The sequence below is a fragment of the Cyprinodon tularosa genome, unplaced genomic scaffold (genome assembly GCF_016077235.1).
Source record: "Cyprinodon tularosa strain WSP-4 unplaced genomic scaffold, ASM1607723v1 ctg467, whole genome shotgun sequence".
In the NCBI taxonomy this organism is placed as follows: Eukaryota; Metazoa; Chordata; class Actinopteri; order Cyprinodontiformes; family Cyprinodontidae; genus Cyprinodon; species Cyprinodon tularosa.
This window is the reverse complement of record NW_024039193.1, coordinates 1,619,498-1,642,920: the sequence shown is the minus strand read 5'-3', so window position 1 is coordinate 1,642,920 and position 23,423 is coordinate 1,619,498. Positions and strand designations below refer to the sequence as shown.

At 38.2% G+C, this 23,423-nt stretch overlaps 1 protein-coding gene across 1 annotated transcript in view; it reads left to right on the top strand.

Annotated features, from left to right (window-relative positions):
* The first annotated feature begins 7,323 nt into the window (after positions 1–7,323).
* LOC119794036 (aryl hydrocarbon receptor-like) overlaps positions 7,324–23,423 on the top strand; it is a 52,886-nt gene continuing 36,786 nt past the window's right edge. Inside the window, exons 1-2 of the mRNA XM_038301366.1 lie at positions 7,324–7,696; positions 16,489–16,676. Coding sequence (XP_038157294.1) covers positions 7,656–7,696; positions 16,489–16,676 — 229 coding nt within the window. The 5' untranslated portion in view covers positions 7,324–7,655. The remainder of the gene's footprint in view (positions 7,697–16,488; positions 16,677–23,423) is intronic.

Here is a 23,423-nt window from a genome sequence, read left to right as displayed (position 1 = left end):
GATATACTGTAGAAGAGATCATTGGCGGGGCTGAACAGCGAGCCCATATCATCAGCCCTCCACCACCTTGCTTGATGGTTGGAATAAGGTATTTATGCTGATGTACTTTGTTTTGGTTGTACCAAATATAGTGATGTACATTATGGTCAAACACCTCATCAGTGGCCTCATGTATTCTCATGTACATCAATTTGACGCCCCTTTGTAAAACCTTGGAGTTAAGATCTATTTTCCAATCATTATCCTTTGAACAAACTTTAAGCTTGTGGGGTCTCTGTACAGTCTCAAAATTGCAGTCACAACTTTTTTTTAAATACTGTGATTTATTGCTGGGAAGAAAAGCAACTGTCTTCAATGTTTCCCAGAATATACAGAACCTGCATGTGAAAAAGCTGATACTAAGAGCAGCTTTAAAATCATAGTTTAGTACCTGTATACTTGTGGACTGGAGATGGTCGGATCTATTTAAAACACTCCCAGTCTTCCAGGTTCCCGTGGCTGAGGATGTCACGGTAAATGTTCCCAGCAGAAATAGAGTGTAGCAGCCTGGATTTGAAAGAACAACATCAAGATTCTTTGTTCATCGGAATGCAAGCCTTAATAAATGCCCTGTGTAACAAAGTGGCGTCAGGTTGTTGACAGTGGCTTAAGAAGTATTGAAGCAACTGAGTGATGAATGTGTGACTGGCTCAGACTTGTGGTTCAGGCAATGAAATCCAACACATTTGTTGCAAAAACACACCCAGACCTGAGCTTTACTGCTTCAGATAAATCAGAATACATTTTATACAGTAGCAGCCATTAAAAATGGCCCTTCTTAGTCAATGGCGGCCGAATAGCAGCCTGCGACTCCCAGCCAAATCCCCTCCAACTTCCAGCCACTGGCCTTCTCCTGGGTGTGCTTTTTATTTACTCTGACTCCACCCTTTCACTGCATATCAGGGTCTAACAAGGAGATGACGCTTCTCTAGATCTTATGTCCACAAATCATGACAGAAAGAATATTTTAGTACAAAGATGTTTTTTTAATTGAAAAGGACCAGCCAAGGGCCCCTCAAGGAAAGTGGGGAAATTTTAAATGCCTAGTACTGTACAGAAGGTGTGCTATAATTCTGAATGCTATAATCTGTATGTTAATCTACCAAGGAGAAAAGCATGTTTGATCCAGTAGGTGGGAAAAAAAGAGAGAACGTTGCGCAGCTTTCAGATCCATATTCTTTTCCCTTTTTTGTCATTCTTCACACTACAGAACAACGTAGGAGGTTTCAATAACCTGAGCGAGATCTGCAGTAACATGGCAGCTTCACTGGTTCCTGCAAGGCTGCAGGAAACCACTCAGTATTTAAACCTTCGTCTAAACTGTCATGTGTGTTGATGTGTATATTCTAATGCCTACATCTGGATATAGAAATGAGGATTTGTGTTTAGTGATAACCTAAATATCCGATTGTTGAGGACTTCTTCATCGCTCGTGTTTCCGCTCCGCCAGCAGGAGGAGCAAAGCTGCTGGACTCGGACTAGGATCTTTAATGACTGTAGCCACTATGAAAAACTTGGAGCCAAATGTTTGATTCGGAGCCATATTGATGAGTCGACATATGCTTTGAACACTGCCATATTTCTGCTTTTGTTTTAAAATGTAAAAAACTAACTCACTTTAATCTAACCAAGTACTTAACCTATATTATTATCATGATATAATGGCTTTGTATATTGTTATATGCTTGTCTCATAAATATGTGCAATCATCCAGCTACTGCTTGTCTGTTTTTATCCCATTGATGATTCTTTTAGCGATACTCTGACAAAAACAATATAACTCAATAACTTTAAAAAAAAAAAAAAGAAGTATGAACAAACCCAGAATCAGAATCAAGTTTATTGCCAAGTAGGTTTGCACTTACAAGGAATTTGACTTGGTGTTGTTGGTGCAGACAAAAAACAAAACAAAACAGCAAAATAAGATAGAATATATATATATATATATATATATATATATATACACAGAAGATATACAAACATTAGACTTTGCGTTAATGTAACGCAGAGTTAAACCAGGAAAAGATTAACTTGCTTTTATCTTTGCTTCCTAAAAAATGTAAAAAAAAAAAAAAAAAAAGCATAAGGCCTCCTAGGATTTGCTGGAGAACAAGACACCGAGGCAGGAATAAGTGCTTTGGCTTCCTCTGCTGTGTTGTTTTTAAAACTTACATCTTGGAATGAAGTGATGAACTACTTCCAGATGAACTTCCAGATGAACTACTCTAGCTTGAATCCGAGTTTATAAATGTTGTACATACAAATGCTATCAACAAGTTTCTTAAGGAAGGCAGGCGTGGACAAAACTGATTTTTTTTGTTTTTGTGGATCCCCATCAACCGCTGTTTAAAACTACTTCCATTCTTCCTGAGGAACCCACCAGTCTTCATACAGGAGAACAGAAGAAGATAAAAAAAATGGTGGAAGCTTCATGGAAATAACATTTTTTATTCCCCAAATTTATATTTTGTAATAAAGTGTTGTCAAAATCTCGATGCTCCAATAAGCATTGGTACTCAGCCCCTGTAATAAGATATAATACTAATTTGACAAGACATCAATACCAAAGAGAAGTCATATTTTTCTATTACTAATTAACTGAACATCTGTGATTCTTTTGAAGAAGCCTGTTCCCTGTTGAGATTCAAAAAGGTAAGTTTCTCATATCAATTCCATGGCTTTAATTATTCCACATTTTTATCCCCATGGTATCAATAATATTGTATCTGTTATGATTCTCTCCTTTTAGAGCTTATAGGTTTCATTTATCAGTTATTCTGTTTTGTTTCTCTTTGGTTTTATTCTCCATTATATCAGAGGCGTAGCCAGAACATTTTTATCAGGATGGCCAGGCAATAACCAATGTACCCTGAGGGGTGGCCTAAAGCGGATAGGTGCTGGAACCTCAGGGTCAATCTACACTGTTCCAACAGGAAAATGAACAATCACAACATCCATATTTTCTAAATAAAGACAAACTATACTTTCCTACAGCCTTTGCTAACAAATAGACGCATATATTTAAACATCCATGCTGTGTAAATTAAAAGTGCAGTGGACAAAATTCTTTGAGTTTTTAGTTCTGGGGCGAACATCTTTTTCATTATCATTAATAATCATAATAACCTACTTTTATTAATAATCATTCATAATTCATCATTAAATTAATATTTACATGTACCAACATCTACATTCAATAGATTACTTATTATTAAAGTAGTTATTTATCTCTGATTTCCGTGAAGATTCCTAGATGACATGCAGAGACATAATTTTCTCTTTACCCCATATAAGAAAAAAAGCTAGTTCTGAAAAGAGCATGAATTCTGTTTTTATCTTTAATGTTAGTATATTAGTGTGCATAATTAACCATGGGGTTTTTGTTGTCAGGTAATTGTTTACATATAGAAAATTTCAATGTTAAATCTGTTAGAACATTCCACTTGAGAGTATTACTGCTGCCAACGTCTGTATTATAGGGAAAAAATGTTAGGAGTGGCCACAGGAGTGGCCAATGATTAGGTAAGGGTGGCCATGGCCACACCTGGCCCCCCATCTAGCTCCGCCCCTGCATTATATCCAAGCAGTCTTTAGTTACACTCTTTTGCCCCCTTGTGCTTGTTTCCTTTCCCTTTGGCTTCCTTCTAGTTAGTTCCACTCACACCTGCTCCTTATTCAGCTCATTAGCCCATCCTTTGTTCTGTTCCCCTTATATACACTACCTCTGCAGTCACTCACTGCTGGTTCCTTGTTGTTGTTTGTTGCTTGCTCTGGCTCCCCACATCATTGATGACAGTATCTAGTATTTAATATTTTCCTGGGTATTGATATATAACATTTTAGGACCATAAAAACCCTTTTATACAATGGTTGGCTTTATTTAGTGGACTCTGATGCAGTACAAAAGTTTGTCAAAATGGCAACACTGGAATAGCCTTGGATGGTCGGTTGTACCGAGGAGACTGCCATGAAAAAAAAAACATCCCCTAAGAGTAGTTGTGAGCAAAGTCAGTGTTTAAGGCCAAGTTTCCTTCATGGTTTAGAAGTCTGTTTCATCACATCAACACTCAAATTACTGTTTTATTGGTAGTTCTCTGCAGGCCTGTTAACATGATTAGGAGGTAAGAATGTGAAAATGCATCTAAAGCACTGGGCCTTCAAAGTAAGAGCATCTTCCCTTCTAACTATCCAGATAGATCTCATAAAGCAAAGAGGATAACAGGTCAGAGGAAGAATATTACAGGGATTGTGAGTTAGTGATTGAATTGAGCTATATTATAAACTTAAACCAAAAGAACTGAAGCTGAGAGGGAAGAAAGTTTAGGCTTAGTATGAGACAGCAGTAGAACCTGACCACATTTAAATACTGCTGGAGAGTGAAGAGAGAGAAGCTGGGCTGGAGGGGAGAGAGTGATAAGCAATAGTATCTAACTCAGTATATAAAATACTGAAAAGAGCCAAAGAATTAACTATTAGCTAAGGAATGAACAAATAAGGTAACATTGAGCTAAAAAACGAAACATGAATGAAGTCAAATAAAAAAATTTACTTTATTTTTATTATTGTTATACTTTTTCCCATACAGCATAAGGTTTTTGCTGGGATGGAAATGTAAAAAAAACAGGTTATATTCTTTTAAATGAATGACACATGATCTCCAGCAGAGGGCGCCCATGCTCTCTACAAAGTCTACTTTAAGTCCTTCATAACCAAAAGCATAACACATAACACAGTGCATTTTTATGTGTGCACCTCAGAATTAACTTTGATCATTTGTTAACTATCATGATCTATTAGATTTATAACTGCAGTACAAGTAGTCCACCATCTTCCAAAGCTGCTTCCTAAGCGGCCTTTTTTTTCTTTTCTTTTTTCCCCCAGGGTTTTGTTGTCATTACATTAAATTACAGAGCAAGAACTGAACTCTCTGCATTTAACCCATCTGCTTGGGGAGTAGTGGGCTGCTATTGTGGAGCAATCAGGGGTCAAGGGTCTTTGCTCAGAGACCCAGAGTGGCAGTCTGTGGGAGTGGGTTTTGAACTCACAACCTCAGGATTCCAAGCCCTATGCTTCTTACTCACTGTCTGAAACCTGTACAAAATGAAATTTCATTTTGTAAACATGCTTGTGCATACAAAATGACAATAAAAGTTGTCTAAGTCTCATTGTAAAAGAAGCTACAGCTTGAATCAACTGTTGCTGAACAGGTAGCAGGGTACAGGTCGCCACGTCAACACATGGGATTCAGCTATGCACAATGCGAGTCACACCTAAAGGTGCATTTAGAATCAAGAGTTCATCTACCAGGTGATGTTAATAGAGCAAGGCAGAGTAAGATCTTAGAAATGTGCAAGGAAACGTCTCCACAATGCAGGTTCCCAGCAAGACCCTCTTGTTATGAAGCAACAGTGCAAACCACCAATACTACTGTTTAGCTCGGGTTAAGCCATTAGCCATCCGACTTTTATCCAAGCCTTGCCCACTGACTGCTCATAGGGTGAGACTCAGATCATAACCTGGTTCATCTCCAGCCTGTGTTCAGAGACCTTATTCACAGAGAGGCAATAGAGATAATGACTGAAGAGGCTCTGGGACTTTGTTAGCTCCATTGTGTTAAAAGAGCTCTGCCGCTCCTCACACAGAACATTGACTGCATCATAGGCTGCAACATGGACTACATTAGCTTATTTCACTTGCATGAAACAAACTGTTTCTCCAATATAAAGTACTGGATCCACCTGACATTAAAGGTTTGCCTCAAGGAGAAAACCGGCAGTTTAATTCACGGAACCAGCGGATTTGAGGGTCCTGCAGATGGAAATGAGTTGAACGTTATGGGATGGAATATACAATAATTTATGCATCTTTTGCATCTACTTAAGTATAGTAAGATACTTTAACACAATTGTTCATTTTAGCAGGGTAGGACATGAAACAACTGCGTTAAAGTTACTAAATATGCTTAAGTAGATGCAAAAGATGCATATATAACAGTAGGTTTGTTAAGAGGCCAAGGACAACTTTAGGGCACAAACCAAACTCCCAGGTTGTAAGAGAAGTAGGGAGGGGGAATGATTCAAAGCTTTTCGATAGTGGACTCTTTTTACGCACTTTAGACTAAACTCAACTTTATTCATCCCTTGATTATCCTTCAGCGAAATTATGGTTCCAGTAGATTATAAAGTAGAAATAGTTAAAGCAAAATTCCATTAAAGATAAAAAAAAAAATACAACAGACAATATAAAAAGAGTGTATATAGTATCAAAAAACATTCAAAAAAAGAAAAAAAGTTCAACTTTGGTCTTATAAAGCTAAAAACTCCCCCAGAACAAAGAAACTGGACTGAAGCTGTAACAAAGTCACTAATGGTATTCTAAGGGCCTCATATCATGCATGTGACGCCGCCATTGTCAATAAACTGTATGGCAGCTCAGGCCTGTATCCTGCATGCTGATTCAGATCTTCTCTGATATTCACAATGTTTCTGCTCCTTTATTTTTCCTGTTTTCTGTATGTACACCTATATGGAGGATACAGTAGTAGCCAGTAAATATTTCCCCGCTTTCCTTGATGGGCCCTTGGCTGGTCCCGTGCAATTCCTTTTTAAACACAATTTAGGATTTTTTGACATTGAGATCTAAAGAGAAGCCTCATCATCTGGCCAGACCCTGTAATTCAGTGAAAGGCTGGAGTCAGAGTAAAAACATATGCAAGAGGGGGTCACTGCAGTGCCCGGGAGTTGGAGGGGATATTGCTGGGAGTTGCAGAGATGTGGGCTGCCATTCGGCTGGTGTTCGATTGCCATTCAGCAGTATAGATATATTTTTTTATATTTGACCTCTTGTAGTCTTTCTGCTACTGAACATCCTATATGATCTGTCCTGGTTTCCTAAAAAACTAAAATCTGATCTAATATTCAAACCTCAATAAAACCGTCAGTCTGATTTGACATGTAGGCCGGTCCAGGTTTTTACAGAATCTGCAGTAATTATGCTTTAAAATTGCTGCTGATCTACTGTGTCCTGGCAATAAAGCAGGTTTTTGTCTTCAGCATCTTAACTCAACCTCTCCCAAATCTTCTGCAGAGCTCTCCTGCATTATTTAGAAGTTCACCCCCTGACCCAAATACACCATTCAGAAACGCTCTCTGCGCCCTAATTGGATGGCGAGCGCGCACATGTGGACACGCATAGTCCGTGTTTCCAGGAGACTATCCGACGTGCTCGCGCAAGCATCCAGTGCGCGCTCCCGATAGAGTAGTGGTGAGCTGAGGCCGTCGGTGGAATGCGCGGTCCCGCTGCAGTCCGGCGCAGAAGAGGTGCAGCAGCCCGGAGTCTGACCCGCAGGAGAGATGCGTCTGATTGCGCAGCAAAGTGCGGCTCTGCTCTGAGGAGCGCAGTTTGCTTTTCACTGCATCAACATCCAGCATTAGTTTCTGACCTGAGCAACTTGAATTAAAGGGTGAAGAAGTTCAGCTGTTAGAGCAGTTTGGCTTCTCGCCAAAGACCACTGTGCTGCGTCACTTCACAGACACTCGGGAAGGATGAATTAAAACAGAAGATTATAGCGGGACGTTGGTCGGCTGTTTTTGGGCGCTTTTACAAAAGGAGCAGTGATGTATGCAGGACGCAAGAGGAGAAAACCCATCCAGAGAGCGTGAGTTGCTTTATTTCTGCGTTTCAGCCTAAATGCGTCCATGGAGCGGTTCAAAGGCACCTGCTGACCAGAAACTGCTGTCAGAGCGCAGACCTGAAGGTCGATTCAAATTTAAATGGAAGATTTCGGTGTTTATATTTACATCAAAACATATTAAAACCAGATAGAGATAGAAGCGCATGGATGAGATGTCTGCAGGCCTGCAGCAGAGGCCTCAGCTCCCGATCTGCAGCCGCATCCTTTAAAAACACTAAGAAAGAAATCAAGCGAAAAGAAAAATAGTGTAACGCATCTAAACGCCTCCCTCGTTTTACTGAAATTAAGTTGACTATTTTGGACACATTTGGATTTATCTGCGGTTCCTGCGCGGCGCCATTTTCCTTCTGAAACGATCCGCAGCAGCGCCCCGTTAGTACAATGTAATTACACATCATTTATCATTATATTTTTATTCAAAGATAAATTAATAATATAGTCATGCATTATAATAGTTCTTAATAACAATAGTTGCAATGAACAACACTCAGTCATTAAATATTGTTCTATTTATAAAAATAAACAAAACTTATAGTAAATTAGTGAAGGGTAAAATATATTGCCAAGATTATTTTAAATAGATGACAAAAAATACCAACCTAATGAAAATCAAACTTGATTATTTCTACATATGAAAATGTTTTTTTTTTTTTTTTTTTACTGTATGGGGAGAAAGCTGAATTTATATGCTAAAGTTTCTATACAACAAAAACACAGCCGTTTTATTTATTTTGTTACAGGACATTTTATTTCAAATTTAAATGATTTTTAACAATTGTAGAAATTAATACAAGATGATAATGATAATATTTATCCTGTATATTCTGTAGCTGCTTTGCAGTGTAATCTCTAATTTCATAAATCTATATCGCAATAGATTATTTCTTATATTGGTCGCCTCTATGCTGCAGATGCAAGATTTGTTTACATATGCCAACATATCAATCTACTGTATGTCTCGCTGGAAAGAGGCCATGGACATAACAACCACATTTGTTCACAGGTGAATAAAATTGCACTCCTATATATATTGGGTATGAATTGTAGCTGCTCATAAAGGCCCCTCCATGTCTGCATTTTAGATGGCTTCTGTCTGGGTTGCAGGGTGGTGGAGACAGCTCCCATGCAACAAATCATGTGTTTGTGAATCCAGTGCTCATACTGTCAGGGTTACTTTACATACATTTTCTGCTAAAGAACTGTAACAATCCCTACGTCATAATGCTCCCGCAAACATAATAACCCCCCCCCCCCAAAAAAAAAAATGCAGCTTTAAATGTAATAATCCCACAAACTTAATTTTTGTGGGATTATTACATTATTTTCAGTTAAAGCCAACAGTGAAAATAAGAAAAAAAACTTTCCCCCCCCCAAAGTTTGTTACAAAACAGGTCTATAGAAAAATGGAGAAAAGTTACTTCTTCTTTTTTTTTTTTTTTTTACTTAAATAGATATGTTAAGAAAAGCAAATGAATTGGGATTAAATTAATTTTATTTTTATTAAATTTTTTTGGCTCATCTAGCATCACAGCCTGCTGGAAGCTGGATGTGCAATCCAGCTTTATTTAATAAACAAGATCAGCTGTTCTGGTACAAGCTACACTCCAATCCCACTCTAAAAATCACTACAGTATGAAGTCAATATGATAAAAACATTTATACATTTAAGAGCTGCATTTGAATGAATAGCCTATTTTTGATATAACCTGAGTGTCCTTCAAAAAAAAAAAAATTCTAAAAATGTCCTTATTCAGTGCATCTATAAGGACATTTGTGGGAAAGTTGTATCATTTCCCACAAATGTATTAATCTCTGCAGGCATAATGGTTATTATGTGTGGGGATTATTACTTTAAAAGCTGCATGTTTTTTTTATGTTTGTGGGCCTTACAAGAATGTTTAGTACAACCCATGCATTAGGCTATATTCATTAGGTGTATGTTTGTTCCAAAGGTGCCTTTAAAAAGAGATACTTTGAAGTATCTCTTTTTAAAGGAATAGCCGGTCATCAGCTGTGATTTTATGATAAAAAATACTAATAGTTTTTATCTCGATCACTGAGTGCGGGAGTCCATTTTTGCCCAAATATAGTAACACCTCACTCCTGACATCTTCTGGCAGTGGAGATGTCAGGTTTTGCTTTACAAGCAAAATCAGTAGAAGCTACTAGACACAACTGCAATCAACTACAATTATTTAAGAGTTTGAGAGGACTTCACCATCGAAATTCACCAGAGCTATAGTGAAACTGACAATGCCCACGTGCATGGCAGTTGGATGTTGGAATACATTGGGGAAAAGTGTAAAAAAAAGAGTTATTTCACCTTTCTGATCTTTCCTGATCCTCCACGGACGGGTTCGTTGTTGGATTGCCAACCTAAACAAGATGGATTTGACATTGAACTTCTGGCCAGAGAAAAAACACGTAATATGTAGCCAACATTTGGAAGAATAATGTTTACAAGATGACTTGGATAATAGCGCATTGTGACAAACACCAGATACAGCACTGAGACTTGATCAACAGCCAATACCGCACCGTGATGTCACAAACCAGTAGGTGGCAGTATTGCTCTTTGACAAACATGGATGCCTCCAGTAAAGCACAATCAGATGAAAATTACTCTTAATTAAACACTTATAATTTATTGAACAGTCTTTAATTATTTAATATTTACCGGTAAAGTACTTTTAATGTCATGCTCTTTTTCAGTGATCTGACCCACATGCAGGAAACCACTCAGAAAAACCAGGGAAAGGTTTAACAGGTTTATTAAAAACAAGTTGAGATGGGTCCAGTGTTGCTCTGAACCGGGATTGAAAAGTGAAAGGGGAAGTTCAGTGTTTAGTTCAGGCTCAGTGGGAAATTTGAGCTAAGATTTGCAAAAGCTGAATTAGCGACTGGACTCAAAATTCCAGAAAATGTGTCCTTCTGAGAATCCAGTCAGTGTGGGTTGTTCCAGAAATTGGTTGACTCCTTGGAGGGCGGACAGGGTTTACCCGGGTAAAGTTTGTTCCTTGAGGAGAGGTGGAGATGACTGCCACTTCCTGAGGTACTTGAATGGTTGTGTGGAGATGTATCCCCTGCTCAGTGTGAACCTCAAACAATCCTTTCGGGAGGGAGAAGGTCCAAACCTCCAGTTTGCATCCCCTGCTCAGTATGAAGCTCAAGACAATCCTTCCGGGGGGAGAAGGCCCAAACATCCAGGATGACTTCCTGCCAAGAGGAAAAGACAAAAAACAACGTTAAGACTCAGGGAGACAAAAACTCAGTTTGACTCAGCAAAACTCAGCTTGGCTAGAGTACCCAAAACTGGCAAACACTCTGGTGTCGAGGTAGTGGCAGTCAGCAGCTTAAGAGTCCTCAGGTAATGAGGCAACCATCCGCAGGTGTGTGAAAGGGCCAACAAGAACCTGGTGCCATCTGGCGGTAGAGGGAGAAAACACAACCCACACAAACTGGATTCCTACAGTAACACTTTCAGAAGTTTGAATTCTGAATATGAGTGCACTTTTCCTTTAAACAAACTGATTAATTGATCACTAAATGGCCTGTACTTATATAGGGCCTCTTTATGTCAGATGATTCAAAGTGCTCTACACAACATGTGGTAGTGCTTTTCACAATGATGGTAACAAGCTATGTTGTAGCTACAGCGGCACTGGGGCTCATTGACAAAAGCCAGGCTGCCATACATAGGGACCACCGGGCCCCTCTGAAGACCATCATTAGACAATGCAGGTCAAGTGTTTCATCCAGAAACACGACTCGGTCGCTGAGCTCCACTCTTGACACTAAAATGATAACACTTGACGAAATGTGCTGCAATTATTACTATGAAAAATTATTTCAAATTTGTATTTTCTCTTTTTAAACAGATTTTTTTTATTTTTGCAATACAAAGTAGGAATAAACTTGCTTTATTTTTAAATTAATATTCTGGTGATGACCGTTACAAAGAGCGAAGCTGTAATGGCATCGTAAGAGCACAGAATATTAGTTTGAACATTGTTTATTATTGCTTATGCTTTTTGTATATTAAGATATTAATCTAAATATTAATATATCTTAACAATAAGGTTCCATTTTTGTATGTTTTTTGTAGAAAAGCACCACCTAAAGGACGTCGTTGAAAAATATATGAAAAGTGCTGTGTCATGTCAGTTCAGAAAGAAAACAGAACCCGGTGTGGTTAACTGAGCTCTTCACAGTTTTTGACCATTAAATGTGGAATTCTGTGCAAAATGAAAGAATCCTTCTGTAATATCTGCTCAAAGAAAAGTAAAGTTCGTCGTTTTTAATGCAAAAGAACATATCATGGGACAGAAATGCGTCAGCTGAGAGCTAAGCTAATGAACATCAAGAAAGAAAGAAAATATCAGTTTGTTGAACAATATAGTGGCTTTGAACCACAACAAATAAGCAGCCACTGCAGGCATCATGTGGCATACTATGACTGCAGTGATTCTGCAGTATTAAAGAAAAGTCACAAAATTTCATTAGTCAAGATGCTATTTTGTCTTAAATCCATAATAGCGGGCATAAAAGTGTGAACTATTTGATGACTTACACTTTGTTTGACACAAATTAAACTTTTATAATATTTTTAGATTGAATGAAGATAGTATTTGTGTAAACCTGAAAGAGTGTCAAGATTTGAGGAGTTGGTTAGAGGACCCGAATGCAGAGACGAGTAGGTTGAGATGAATTTAAGTGGTTTAATTAGGTTAACAGGCACTGAGGCAGGAGTCAAAAATCCAACAAAAATATCTCATGAACTAGAATCTAGAAGACATCAGGGAAAAACCAAAAACTAAGAACCAGGAAGAGACGAGGAAGGTAGCCAGACGATTGATCAGAGGTTGACGGGAAGTAAGACGAGGATCCAGCAAACATGAACTGAAGAGGGAGGGCTTTTAAAGGGGACAGAGACAGGAAGAGGGCTAATGAGGGAATTGAACACAGGTGAGAGCTGAACAGAAAACAGAGCAAGAGAAAGAGGACACAAGAGGGCAGCAGAGGATAACAAATGAAAAGCTGGAAGACAGGAACTAATAAGAAAACAACAACAAAATAATAATCAAATAACTAGGAATAAAGAAACATGGTGAAAAGAAAACTAAACACTAGAAATCAAGGAGCAAAAGAAAAACATAACAGAAACATAAACCTAACACAGAGTAGCCGTGGCCACCCCTTGCCACCCCCTGGTGGTGCCACTGCCTGTAGCTGACATTAGCATTACCTGTAAAACTTTAATCTACAGAAAACTAACCTCTCAGCTAAAAAAAAAAGTGAAATAAATGACTCGAAAACCTTAAAAAATATTACTCTCACAAAAAGCATAAACCCATTTTATTCATATACAAAAAATAATGATATAATGATATACACAATCAGTATATTTTCTGTATTTCCACATTTCTAACTAAGGTTTAGAAAAATAACCACAGTTACCATTGTAAATTCAATCATTCAATCAATCCATCAATCACTATTTGCAATCAACAAAATTGGTTCATTAGGTCAGCATTTGTCACCAAGCTAAATTTCAAACTTGATTTTATTTATTTTTCCCAGTATTATATTTTATTCTACTCATTATTCAGCTTGCCTGGCTGCTCATACTGTCCCAGGTTTTGCTTGAACACTGTTCTTGTTAGATGGAGTGGTTTATGTCCACTGTCCCAGCATACTTGCTCAGAATAAGATTTAATTCCCAGTCAGTGATGATAAAAAATTTCATAGAATAAAAAAGAAATACAAAATCATAATAGAAAAACACATAAATCTCTTTGAAAAGGGGGCAGGAGGAAGTATGCACTTATTTACTCCTAACTCCTTTTCACTCTATATAACACTTCTAATTAACAACGTATTTTAACATGCAGCCCTAAAATTGAACCATTCTACATAATATTCATATATACCTAATGAACTACTATAATTAATATTCCATTTAAAAAGTACTTATAATATTAATGTATATTGTTATTTTAGATAGATTAACAGGGCATTTACGGCAGCAGCCTCTGACTAAACTGAAAGTAATTCCTTGTTTACATTTTTCATCTCTTCTTCTCTTCGGCCCCAGAGGTAGAAAAATTATCATGCGATGAGAAAGTTTTGGGTCTGATTCCAGCTTCTACAATTCTGGCAAGCTCTAGTGTGAGTGAGACTGGATGGATATGACTTGTCCTTTTAAAGAGAACTGATCATTTGGTGTGAGAGAAGATTGGTGCTCTTTCAATTTCTTTGTATTTAAAAAGAAGACCTCATATGTCTGGGCTGAGAGGATGTCCGTCAGAAAAACATTTCAATCACTTAACTTTTAGTGGTGATTTGAATTCCAATTAAGGGCTAGCCATATCAGCATTGAATATCATCTGGATAATTTGATTTATTTATCACTGTAAAGGAAATAAAGGATGCACTTTTTAAATTCCTCTATTCTATCTGCTATAAACCCAACCTTACAAAAAATAGATATGTGGTTTTGTTCAGTAAAAATAAATCAAATATTGAACTGAGGGAGCAGATAAAGAAAATAAGCCTTCTTAAGAACATATCAACGCTACATGTGAACACTTTTGATGCATCAGATGAAAACATGTCTTCATGTTTTCATCTGATGTCAGAGCCTGGGAGAGTCTTCTGATTTTAATATGTAAACAGACTTTTTCGTGTCCTCTCTCTTTGCAGGGCTGGTGAGTCATGCATGTCACCATGAATGAACTCCTGGCAGCTGCACCAAATGTTTTACCCCCATCCTGTCATTGCCTGTATAAACCTTCATGTTTCCTACTGTCAGAGCTCTGATCCGAGCAGCAGAAAGTCGGGCTTTCTGCAGATTTCCAAGCACATTATCAGCTATTCGTTTTCTTTATGGAACCCGAATACAAGAGTCTTTATCTGGGATCATGTCTAAATGAGTTAAATAGGATGAAATCTATGTTAAAACCTATTAAGTTACTGATTACCATCCTTCTTGAGACTACAACAAATAAAATGTATACTGTTGACACATATAAAATTATTATTATATTATTAAATTAATATTATTATAAAATAATATTATCAATTAAATTTTAGTCAGTATATCTATATTTTGCAATTCACAGCACATATCATCTCAAGGCACTTTACAGTGTTAATGCAATCAGATCATAAGATAAGTTTGTCCCAAATGTTTCTACATAAGGAACAATTCAAACTGCATCAGACTGCATCATGTCATTGGCTTTGCAGGATTCACTCCTCCTGGATGAGCATGTAGAAACATTAAACCTTTGCTTACATTGTATTGTTGGTGCTTTAGAAATCCCTCACAGCAAGCATTCATGCAGCTACATTGCAGAGGAAAAGCTCTTTTCTATCAAGAAAAACTCAGTCAGAACCAGGAATATTATGAGAGGTCTTTTGCCAACTGAAGGTTCAAGAAGACAGAAGCAGAAATATGAAAACAACATAACAGCACTGATCTATAAATACTTTCTATGTTAGAAAAGGTAACAGTAAACTAGCTCCATAGATGATTCTGTCTAGGAAAGATATCATTAAGCAGACGAGCCATTTGTTATGCCAAAAAGGACAGAGAGCACATACAGTTATTCACAGTAAAAGCTGAACCTATGCCTAGAAAAGAAACAGGACTAAATGCTGAAAAACAATTCATTCAACTGTAATCGAAGGAGTTAATGGTAGCAGCCCAGCTGATATTTTTCTCCTGGATGGTGTCACAGCCAAACAAGAACACACTAGATGAAGCTATTTTGGACGAGAAAATGCAAAGAGAACATAAAGTTAGGGATTGAACTAACAAATGTTCCAGATATCGAGAATAGAGAAAAAATTGAGCAGAATGATGAAAAGTGGTCCCTATGTCCTCCAGCACTCTAAGCCTATAGCAGCAAAACTATTAATATAGGTCAGACTAACCCAAGCCATTGCAGTTATAAACTTTATCAACGTTTTAAGCCTAGCCTTAAAAGTAAACAGGGGGTCTGCCTCTCCAACTAAAACTGGTAGCTGGTTCCATAGGAAAGGAACCTGATACATAAAAGATATGCCTTCCATTCTACTGGAGATTAAGAGCAAATTGTTCTACTGTAGGAACATAAGGAACAATCAGATCCTGATACAGTATAGGTTGGAGCTTGGTTATGTAGGGTCTTATACCTGAGAAGGGTTTTGCCTTATATTCTACATTTATCAGGAAAACATTAAAGGGAGGCTAAATAGCAGAAAATGTATCTTTCCTTAAACTTTTTTTCAGAACTATGTCTACAGCTGAAAGCTTTTAACTATAGCTTGTGGACTTTCTCATAATAAAGAATTACAATAGTCGAGCATAAAATAAAACAAATGCATGAACAAGTTTCTAAGCATCAATCCTGGACAAGATAGTTCTAATTTTTTATTTTTTTTTGGAGTGTAGGCTTTCTCCTCTCTCTCCGATTTTCTCCCTGAAAATGACAAGTTTCTTTTATGATGTATGGTTTTTGGGTCTTGTGCTGAAGACTCTAAAGTCTCCCCGATCCGCCCATACTTAACAGTGTCCAGACTGTTTATGGAAGATCAATGCTCAATAAACAGTGCATAGCCCAAAGTGGTAACATTTTTAGCTAAATTAAAAAGAACACTATGCAGACTACTACTGTCCATGGAAGTATAAACTTTTTATATACTGCCGCTTTACCACATATTAATCATGTAAAACTATGCTGCCTAAGGCTGTTTTTATTTCTGATGGCCAGGGTGAAACCGCCTGCTGCTGAGGGGACCAAGTCAAATCCATCCAAACGTCACAGAGATCGGCTGAATGGCGAATTGGAGCGACTAGCCAGCCTGTTGCCATTTCCTGAGGAGGTTACTGCTAGTCTCGACAAACTGTCCATCCTTCGCCTGAGTGTCAGCTACCTACGAGCCAAGAACTTCTTCTCTGGTGAGCTTCTGCAGCAGATTGATCTTTTCCCTTTTGTTTGTACTTCTGTCCTGCAACTGTCTCTTTAATGCCAGGATATTTTTGAGACTTTTTATTCTAGTTTTGTATTATTTTAAATGCAGCTCCATTTTTCTGTAACATAGTTCTGATTAGTATTTGGGGAGTGGGTTCACTAGTTTTAAATAGTTGTTATTATTTTAATAATGCTTAGTTTTTGTTAAGATTTTATTAACTTTAATACAAGTTTCATTTTTTTTCATAATTTGTTCATTTTTAGTCACAGGGTTCAAAAAGGTCAGAATGTTATATTTTTGACAAAAGTATAGATATATTAGGACTTAAAGTCGTAGGGAAACGGCTGTTCCAACCGTTGCATTTCTGAATTCTCCCGAGTGGTGCACGACTTTACACGAGTGAATAAAGTGGATGTGATTGGTTGTTTATCAAGAGGGCGGGATTGTTGTGGTCCCAAATTTCCTATATCCGCCCCTGGCAAAAGATGTACCGTATAGCTATAGTTATTTTGTACATCTTGGTTTTTTTTATTATACTGTAGAAGCGAATTGTGTTGCCTCAGGTCATCGTGACCTTAAGCTCACAATAATTGAGAACACAGAGCAAGCAGTCTGGGAGCCACGTACACATTTTGGCAGTAACATTGTTTTGGCAGTAACAATGTGTTCACAGGCGATAAGCCGAGTCTTGAAAAACAAAATCATTAGGCCCACTCAAAGGCCCACTCGCACGCAATCCGGTCACAAGCCAAGTACTTCCAGGAAATGTTATCAGAGCGTCCAGTCGTGCACACACGTCCACACAGTGCAATGTTGAAACTATATAAACGCCCAGATTTGAATGGGAGTTGAGAAAAAGCTAGATGTGTTCTGTTGAAATGTGAAGCGCTGTGTTACGTGTACTAAGGACAGCATGTCAATTTGATCTATAAAATAAACGCTTCTTCTCCCGTCCTGGGGCAAGCAGATGATCGACTGAAGGTGTCCTGATTTTTGACCATTGAAAACCACCACAATACAATACAGTTTCAGTTTGTTAAAGTTTTTCTCTTATAAAAGCAATTAAATAAATAAATGTTTTTTTTTCCAGAGCAGTTTTTATTTTTCATCAGTTTTATTTGACTATGACAACCCCATGTCATGACAGCCCCAAAAGAAATAACTCCCCTCTGGCACATTTATCGTATATCTGAATAGGTAATTTAAAAACATACCTCCTATCACAGCTTCATGTTGAAACTGTTTTAAAAACATTTTGATTAAGTGAGCGGCTGCGGTTTGTGTTACCATCAGCCACCATCTTGATTAGATGGCGTTGTCTGATGTGACGTTTACATCTAATTTATGGAGACGAGTAGTTTTAGCTGCTTCATCTCCATCGGTTGAGCAGAAAAGCACCAGCAGGAGCTGCCTGTGAATGGATTGATGGTTTTCTCCACCTTGTAATTTTATGTGGTTATCTCTCACAGGGGAGCCTGCAATGCAGCCACTGGATGCTCTGGTTTCATGCATACTTGAGAGAGAACCCAGAGTTTAAAACATTAATGAAATGAGGCAGTCATGTTTGTTGAAGGAATGTGCTCTCTAAAATGGCTGTTTGGACTGAGAAAGACAGGATGCAGCTTTACTGATGCTTCTTCTTTGCTGTACGGCTGCTATTTTTATGCCCTAAATGTACAGCAACGCTAACACTTGTGTCTGGTGGCTTTTCATGAGCTGACAGATCAATGCTAAACCACTTTGCAGCCATTTGACTTTGTTATGCATCAACAACTGAAGGTGTCAGACTGAATCAGTAATACTGCAGTCTAGACCTGAGAGGTCAAGATGTAGTCTAAAGAAATACAAGCTTGTGTCTACTCTACCTACAATATTCTACTCCCTGTGGTCTCTAACTATTTAACAAAATTAGGTTTCCTAGCTTAAGACACTGTTCTGCAGCACAGAGCTTTGTATAATATAATTTATTGTATGCAAACAAGACTGGTTCTGAATTTCAGATGTCTAAAAGGGGAGAGTCAGATCCCAAAGGCTTAGCTGAGATGCAGTGTGGGAATATTGCCAGCGCATTAAAGCCTGGCTCGGTTAGGATGTTTGCAGAAGCTGTGTAACACCAAGTCGGGAGGCCTTAACTTTTTAAAACACAGCCAATGTTTGTTGTAGTTGCATTAAAATCTGGTGCCAGAGGTGAGCGGAGCTCTGGCAGTAAATAAGGCAGATAGAACAATCCCATCAGGAGGCCATGTTTGTTGAGCTACAGAGTCAGAAAGCTTAAATGAACATTACTATTAGACCCTTTGTTAATATCCTGGATGATAGAAGTAGGTTTTTTTTTAGTGCCTGCCAAACATAGAAGCTCTCTGACTTAGTGAAACTGATGCGTTAATGAAGCCTAGCACCTAATGCTAAGAGACATGTTGCCAAAAATTATTAAGGTTATTGCCTGTTTTAAGGTATTACTGATTCATTTGACTCTAAATACTGTTGCCATGGATCCATATAAAAAAGAAAACAAAAACATCCACACAGCAGAACTCTTAGAAAACCTTCAGAATAAAAGCAGAAACCACGTGAGCTCAGTAATAAGGCAAGACTTTGGCAACTAGTGAACATAAAGGTAAAAAGGACAGTTACTATTTGTTGCTCTTTGTTATGTAACTTACTGTTTTGGTTGGCTCAGTCTGTGTTTCAGTTTCATAGAATGAAACAGCAGGTTGCCTCAGACCATGAATCGTACTTAGATTATGAGAAATGGAATCTCAGGGTTTCCTTAATATTACTGAATCACATACATCCCACCAGAAAGTAACCTGACTCCGCCAGATGGATTTGCTCCACATATGCATCTGGAAACCTTCCGTTGAAGTAATTTTGGGAAGGGGCGAAAATACTGGTTAGCTGATTGGCCTATGTTGGTGATAGATGGGCCAAATAAACCAATCAGATCAACGAAGCATATGACGTACTAACAGAGCGAGGACGAAAACACAACCACAAACCAGGCTACTCTTGCCGAAACCAGTCGGGAGAAGAGCAAAAACATCTTTTCCTCTGAGAAAAGCCTCCAGAGCAGTGTTTTGCTCTTCTTTCAATGAAGAAATACTCTGTAATTCCGATAAAACTTGCTTGATAGCCACGCTAACGCTAGTTTCATCGGCTGAAGCCGTCATGTTCTTTAGACTGAACTGTCGCACTTCTTGTTGCGTCACACCTCAACCCGCCTCAAAGCCAACGCTGATTGGACGTTCGTTTGGTGAACAGCTGCAAATTTTCTTTAACGGAGAGTCTCCAGACTGATTAGCGAGTGAAATCTTGAAAGCTCGCGAGATCAGGATGGTCTCACGAGGCTAACCAGAAAGAGCTGAAAATGAAAAAGAAACCCAATGGGAGCTCCTTTGAGCTGCTCCATGCACTCAGAATAAGAAGATTTATGTTTACTTTATATTTATATAAGCGTTATTTAGAAATGCAGTCACTAGATTAACAACAAAAAATAAATAAATAATCAAACATTTTATTTATAAAGGGGGACATTGGGGACGATGGAATGTGGCACAAGATCTCAAAAAATGAAGCTAGTAACACGACTTAATGGATTACAACCCATGCTCACCACATTCTGGGTCAGCAAAGCTTCTTATGCATGGCTATATAATCAGTTTATAGTTATTTGACATTTTTAGTGAAACATCAGAGAGATTAATAATTATTTTTGCTCAATATTTGTTTTGCCTGAGGCTTTTTTTTCTTGACAGTAGAGCCAAGCAGCTGTACATCCAGCTGGGTCTGCATTGGTCCAACTGAGTAGGTGGCTTTCAGTTGGCTGCGGAGGAATCCAGACAAAAGGCGGAAGTTATATTTGAATATTATTTAAAAGAAAAATAAAAGTTGAAAGGAAATAGCATCTACCAATGGATTAGAGTCAGAACCAGATAGATTGAAGAGCACTTGGGAGAGAAGCAACATGTTGCATCACTAGAAGCCAAGCTTCAAGGGGGATTTAGAAATCATTGACTGTTTCTAGATTCACAAGAACGCGAGTACGGACTCATGTTTTCACCAAGTATGTTCTTGAGAAGAACACAGGAGAGTATGGCAGAGAGAACGGGAGCAAGCAGCATAAATATTGGTCAATTGGAACAGAAGTGTTCCCATGACGTCACCACACGGTCGGCTCAACTGGAGCTCCATTTCCCCTCATGTTAATAATAGTACCTAGATAATAATAAATTCTTACTTTTATTTTTAAGTGGGTGAATAATAGTTAACACAGTCAGAAAAACACAAATCAAATGAACATTTTGCCAAATAGAACAAAAAAAGCTCCATCAGAGCCAGCAGTCCTTCACATATCGCTATGCCGAGAGAGCCTTGATGCAGACGGGCTGCGGTTAGCCTCAGAGCTCCGCTGGTTGCCACAGTCCTCAACATCAGAACTGTTTTTGAAATTAGCACTAAATCAGTAAATGGGCCATATAGTGAAGCTTAAAAGTATAATGTTCTCACTTTAAATTATTTTAAAACTTACTTTTATAGAAAAACAGCAACAGAAAAGAGAACATTTAACTCTGATCTCTGTGCCGCGGTGCATAACGGGACAGCTGTAGACGAAAAAGTCTACTCTGATGCATGCTGGGTAAATAGGGAGGGACGGGAACAACATCCAGGGTCTTTGTCCATTCCCTGTCTTCTTGTGAATTGGAACAGTAGGGCTGAGGCTGATGACGTTTTTTGAGTACACAAGCACATGAGAATGCACAACTACACGTATTGAAAAATGGCCATTATGACATGTTAGTCAGCCATATTTATTTCCTGTTTTTAGTTGGTCGTATGGCAACCAACTAGTGCACTGGCTGATGGATGGTGGTGGTCTCTACTTCTTGTATCACAGCTTTTTGGTTTTGATCTCCACAGCATCAGGATAGTTTTCAGGCGGTTTCACTGCTTTGTTTAGAGGAAGCTTAACTGTCATTAGAGCTAGTACTTCCAGCTGGATTCAGAGCTAATGCTATGGAGTCAGACATAAATAAAAACACTGAAGTCTCTTAGTTGGTGTACATACTGCATGGGCACTGGCAGCTTCAAATAAACCAAAGGAAAACCACAGCAGGGTAGTTAGTTTCATGCAGGTCAGGTGTAGGTGTGACCTGTTATTCTGCCCAGCCCCTCCAAGCAAACTGCATTTCATGCCTCCGCATTCGGACAGCAGGTCAAATGGCAGCTTCACCATCACACATTGTGTCATCACCATGACACATTATTTCTTATCTTCCATAGATAATTGAAGGTTATCCTGATCTACTAAAAACTAAGAAATCTTGACTGTAACGTAATGGATGAAGCCAAAAATAAACAAACTTGTCATGCTAGAGAATCTGCCACAGATGTGCGTGCAGATATTTTTCAACATGTGGTTTATGATTTAAAGATGACAGCAAGCTTTCAAAATAAAATGTTACTGCAAAGGTAGAGGTTCCTGTTTGTTCTGCCAGTCCTGAATGCAAAGGTGGTGCTTCATGTACCCATCTTTATCCATCTCTTTATTATTTAGCTTGTCACACTAATAGGTTCAAACAGTTCATAAGACTGTCTGATAAAAAATTATCTCCTTTCAAACAACAAATCATTTTGTGAGTTTTCTCTAACAGTAAAGGAAAAAATATCAGCCTCACCCCATTTCCTACATTCAGTGCATGTCAGAGTAAAGCTACCATTATGCATCTTTTTCCAGATAAAGCATGATGATTGAAGATCTTGAAGGAAATTGCTGCAACTTGACAATAGTGTGGATAAAACAACTATGCCATCTTTGGTGTCATGGATGAGTCACTGCATTTAGATATTCTGTGTAGTTTTCCCGGGTTTATCCAATCTGTTCAGAAACTCTTGAGGCCTATTGAGGTGTTTTTTGTGTTTCATAGACAAAAATGAATGAAATATTACATAATCCATAGATTCACTGTAGATCACTGACTTCATTGTAAAACTGTAACTCTGCTGTAACATCAACTCTGCTTTCTGAGTACTAGCCCCTCCCAGTCCTGGAACAATAACAGGCCCAAACTGGTGAACATGCGGCTGTCATTACTTCTTTGAAAAGTTCTTGGAAATGTGTTCATTGGCTGCTAGAGGTTGCAGTAACTCCAGAGAGATGTCATAAAATGGGCGGCATCCTGACAGGGAAAGATGCCGACGTATTAAAGGCAAGTGTCCTCTTCCAGGTTCAAAAAATAGCACCAGAAAACAACAAATATTTCATAACAAATCAAAAGTGCCTAAAGCATTGTTTCATCATATTTCTAAAATTGACTTTAGAAGGCTTAAAAAAATCTGGATGTAGGACCTTTTATTTGGAAGCTGCCCAGCAGTCCGTACCCTTCTGGATGCTGCTGAGATCCAAGTAACTTTGAATTCAGTTTTGATGACAAGAGCTAAAAGTGAAGGAAATAATATTTGATACCAAATCATTTCTGAGTAAATTTCTGAATCAAATGTCTTTTTTATCCTTTAACAAAGATGCTGCTGTGTGTATGTCACTCATTGGGCTGAAGCATTTACAGACCTTTAGGATTATCTTATGAACTTGTTTGTAAAATGTCTGAGTTCCTGTAAGCAAGCATTTATCAGTGCCTGTAGTATCTACCCATAGAATATATTAGATTAGATTAGAATAGAATAGAATAGATTAGAATAGAAAATCCCTTTTTTGTCCCACAATGGGTAAATTCTG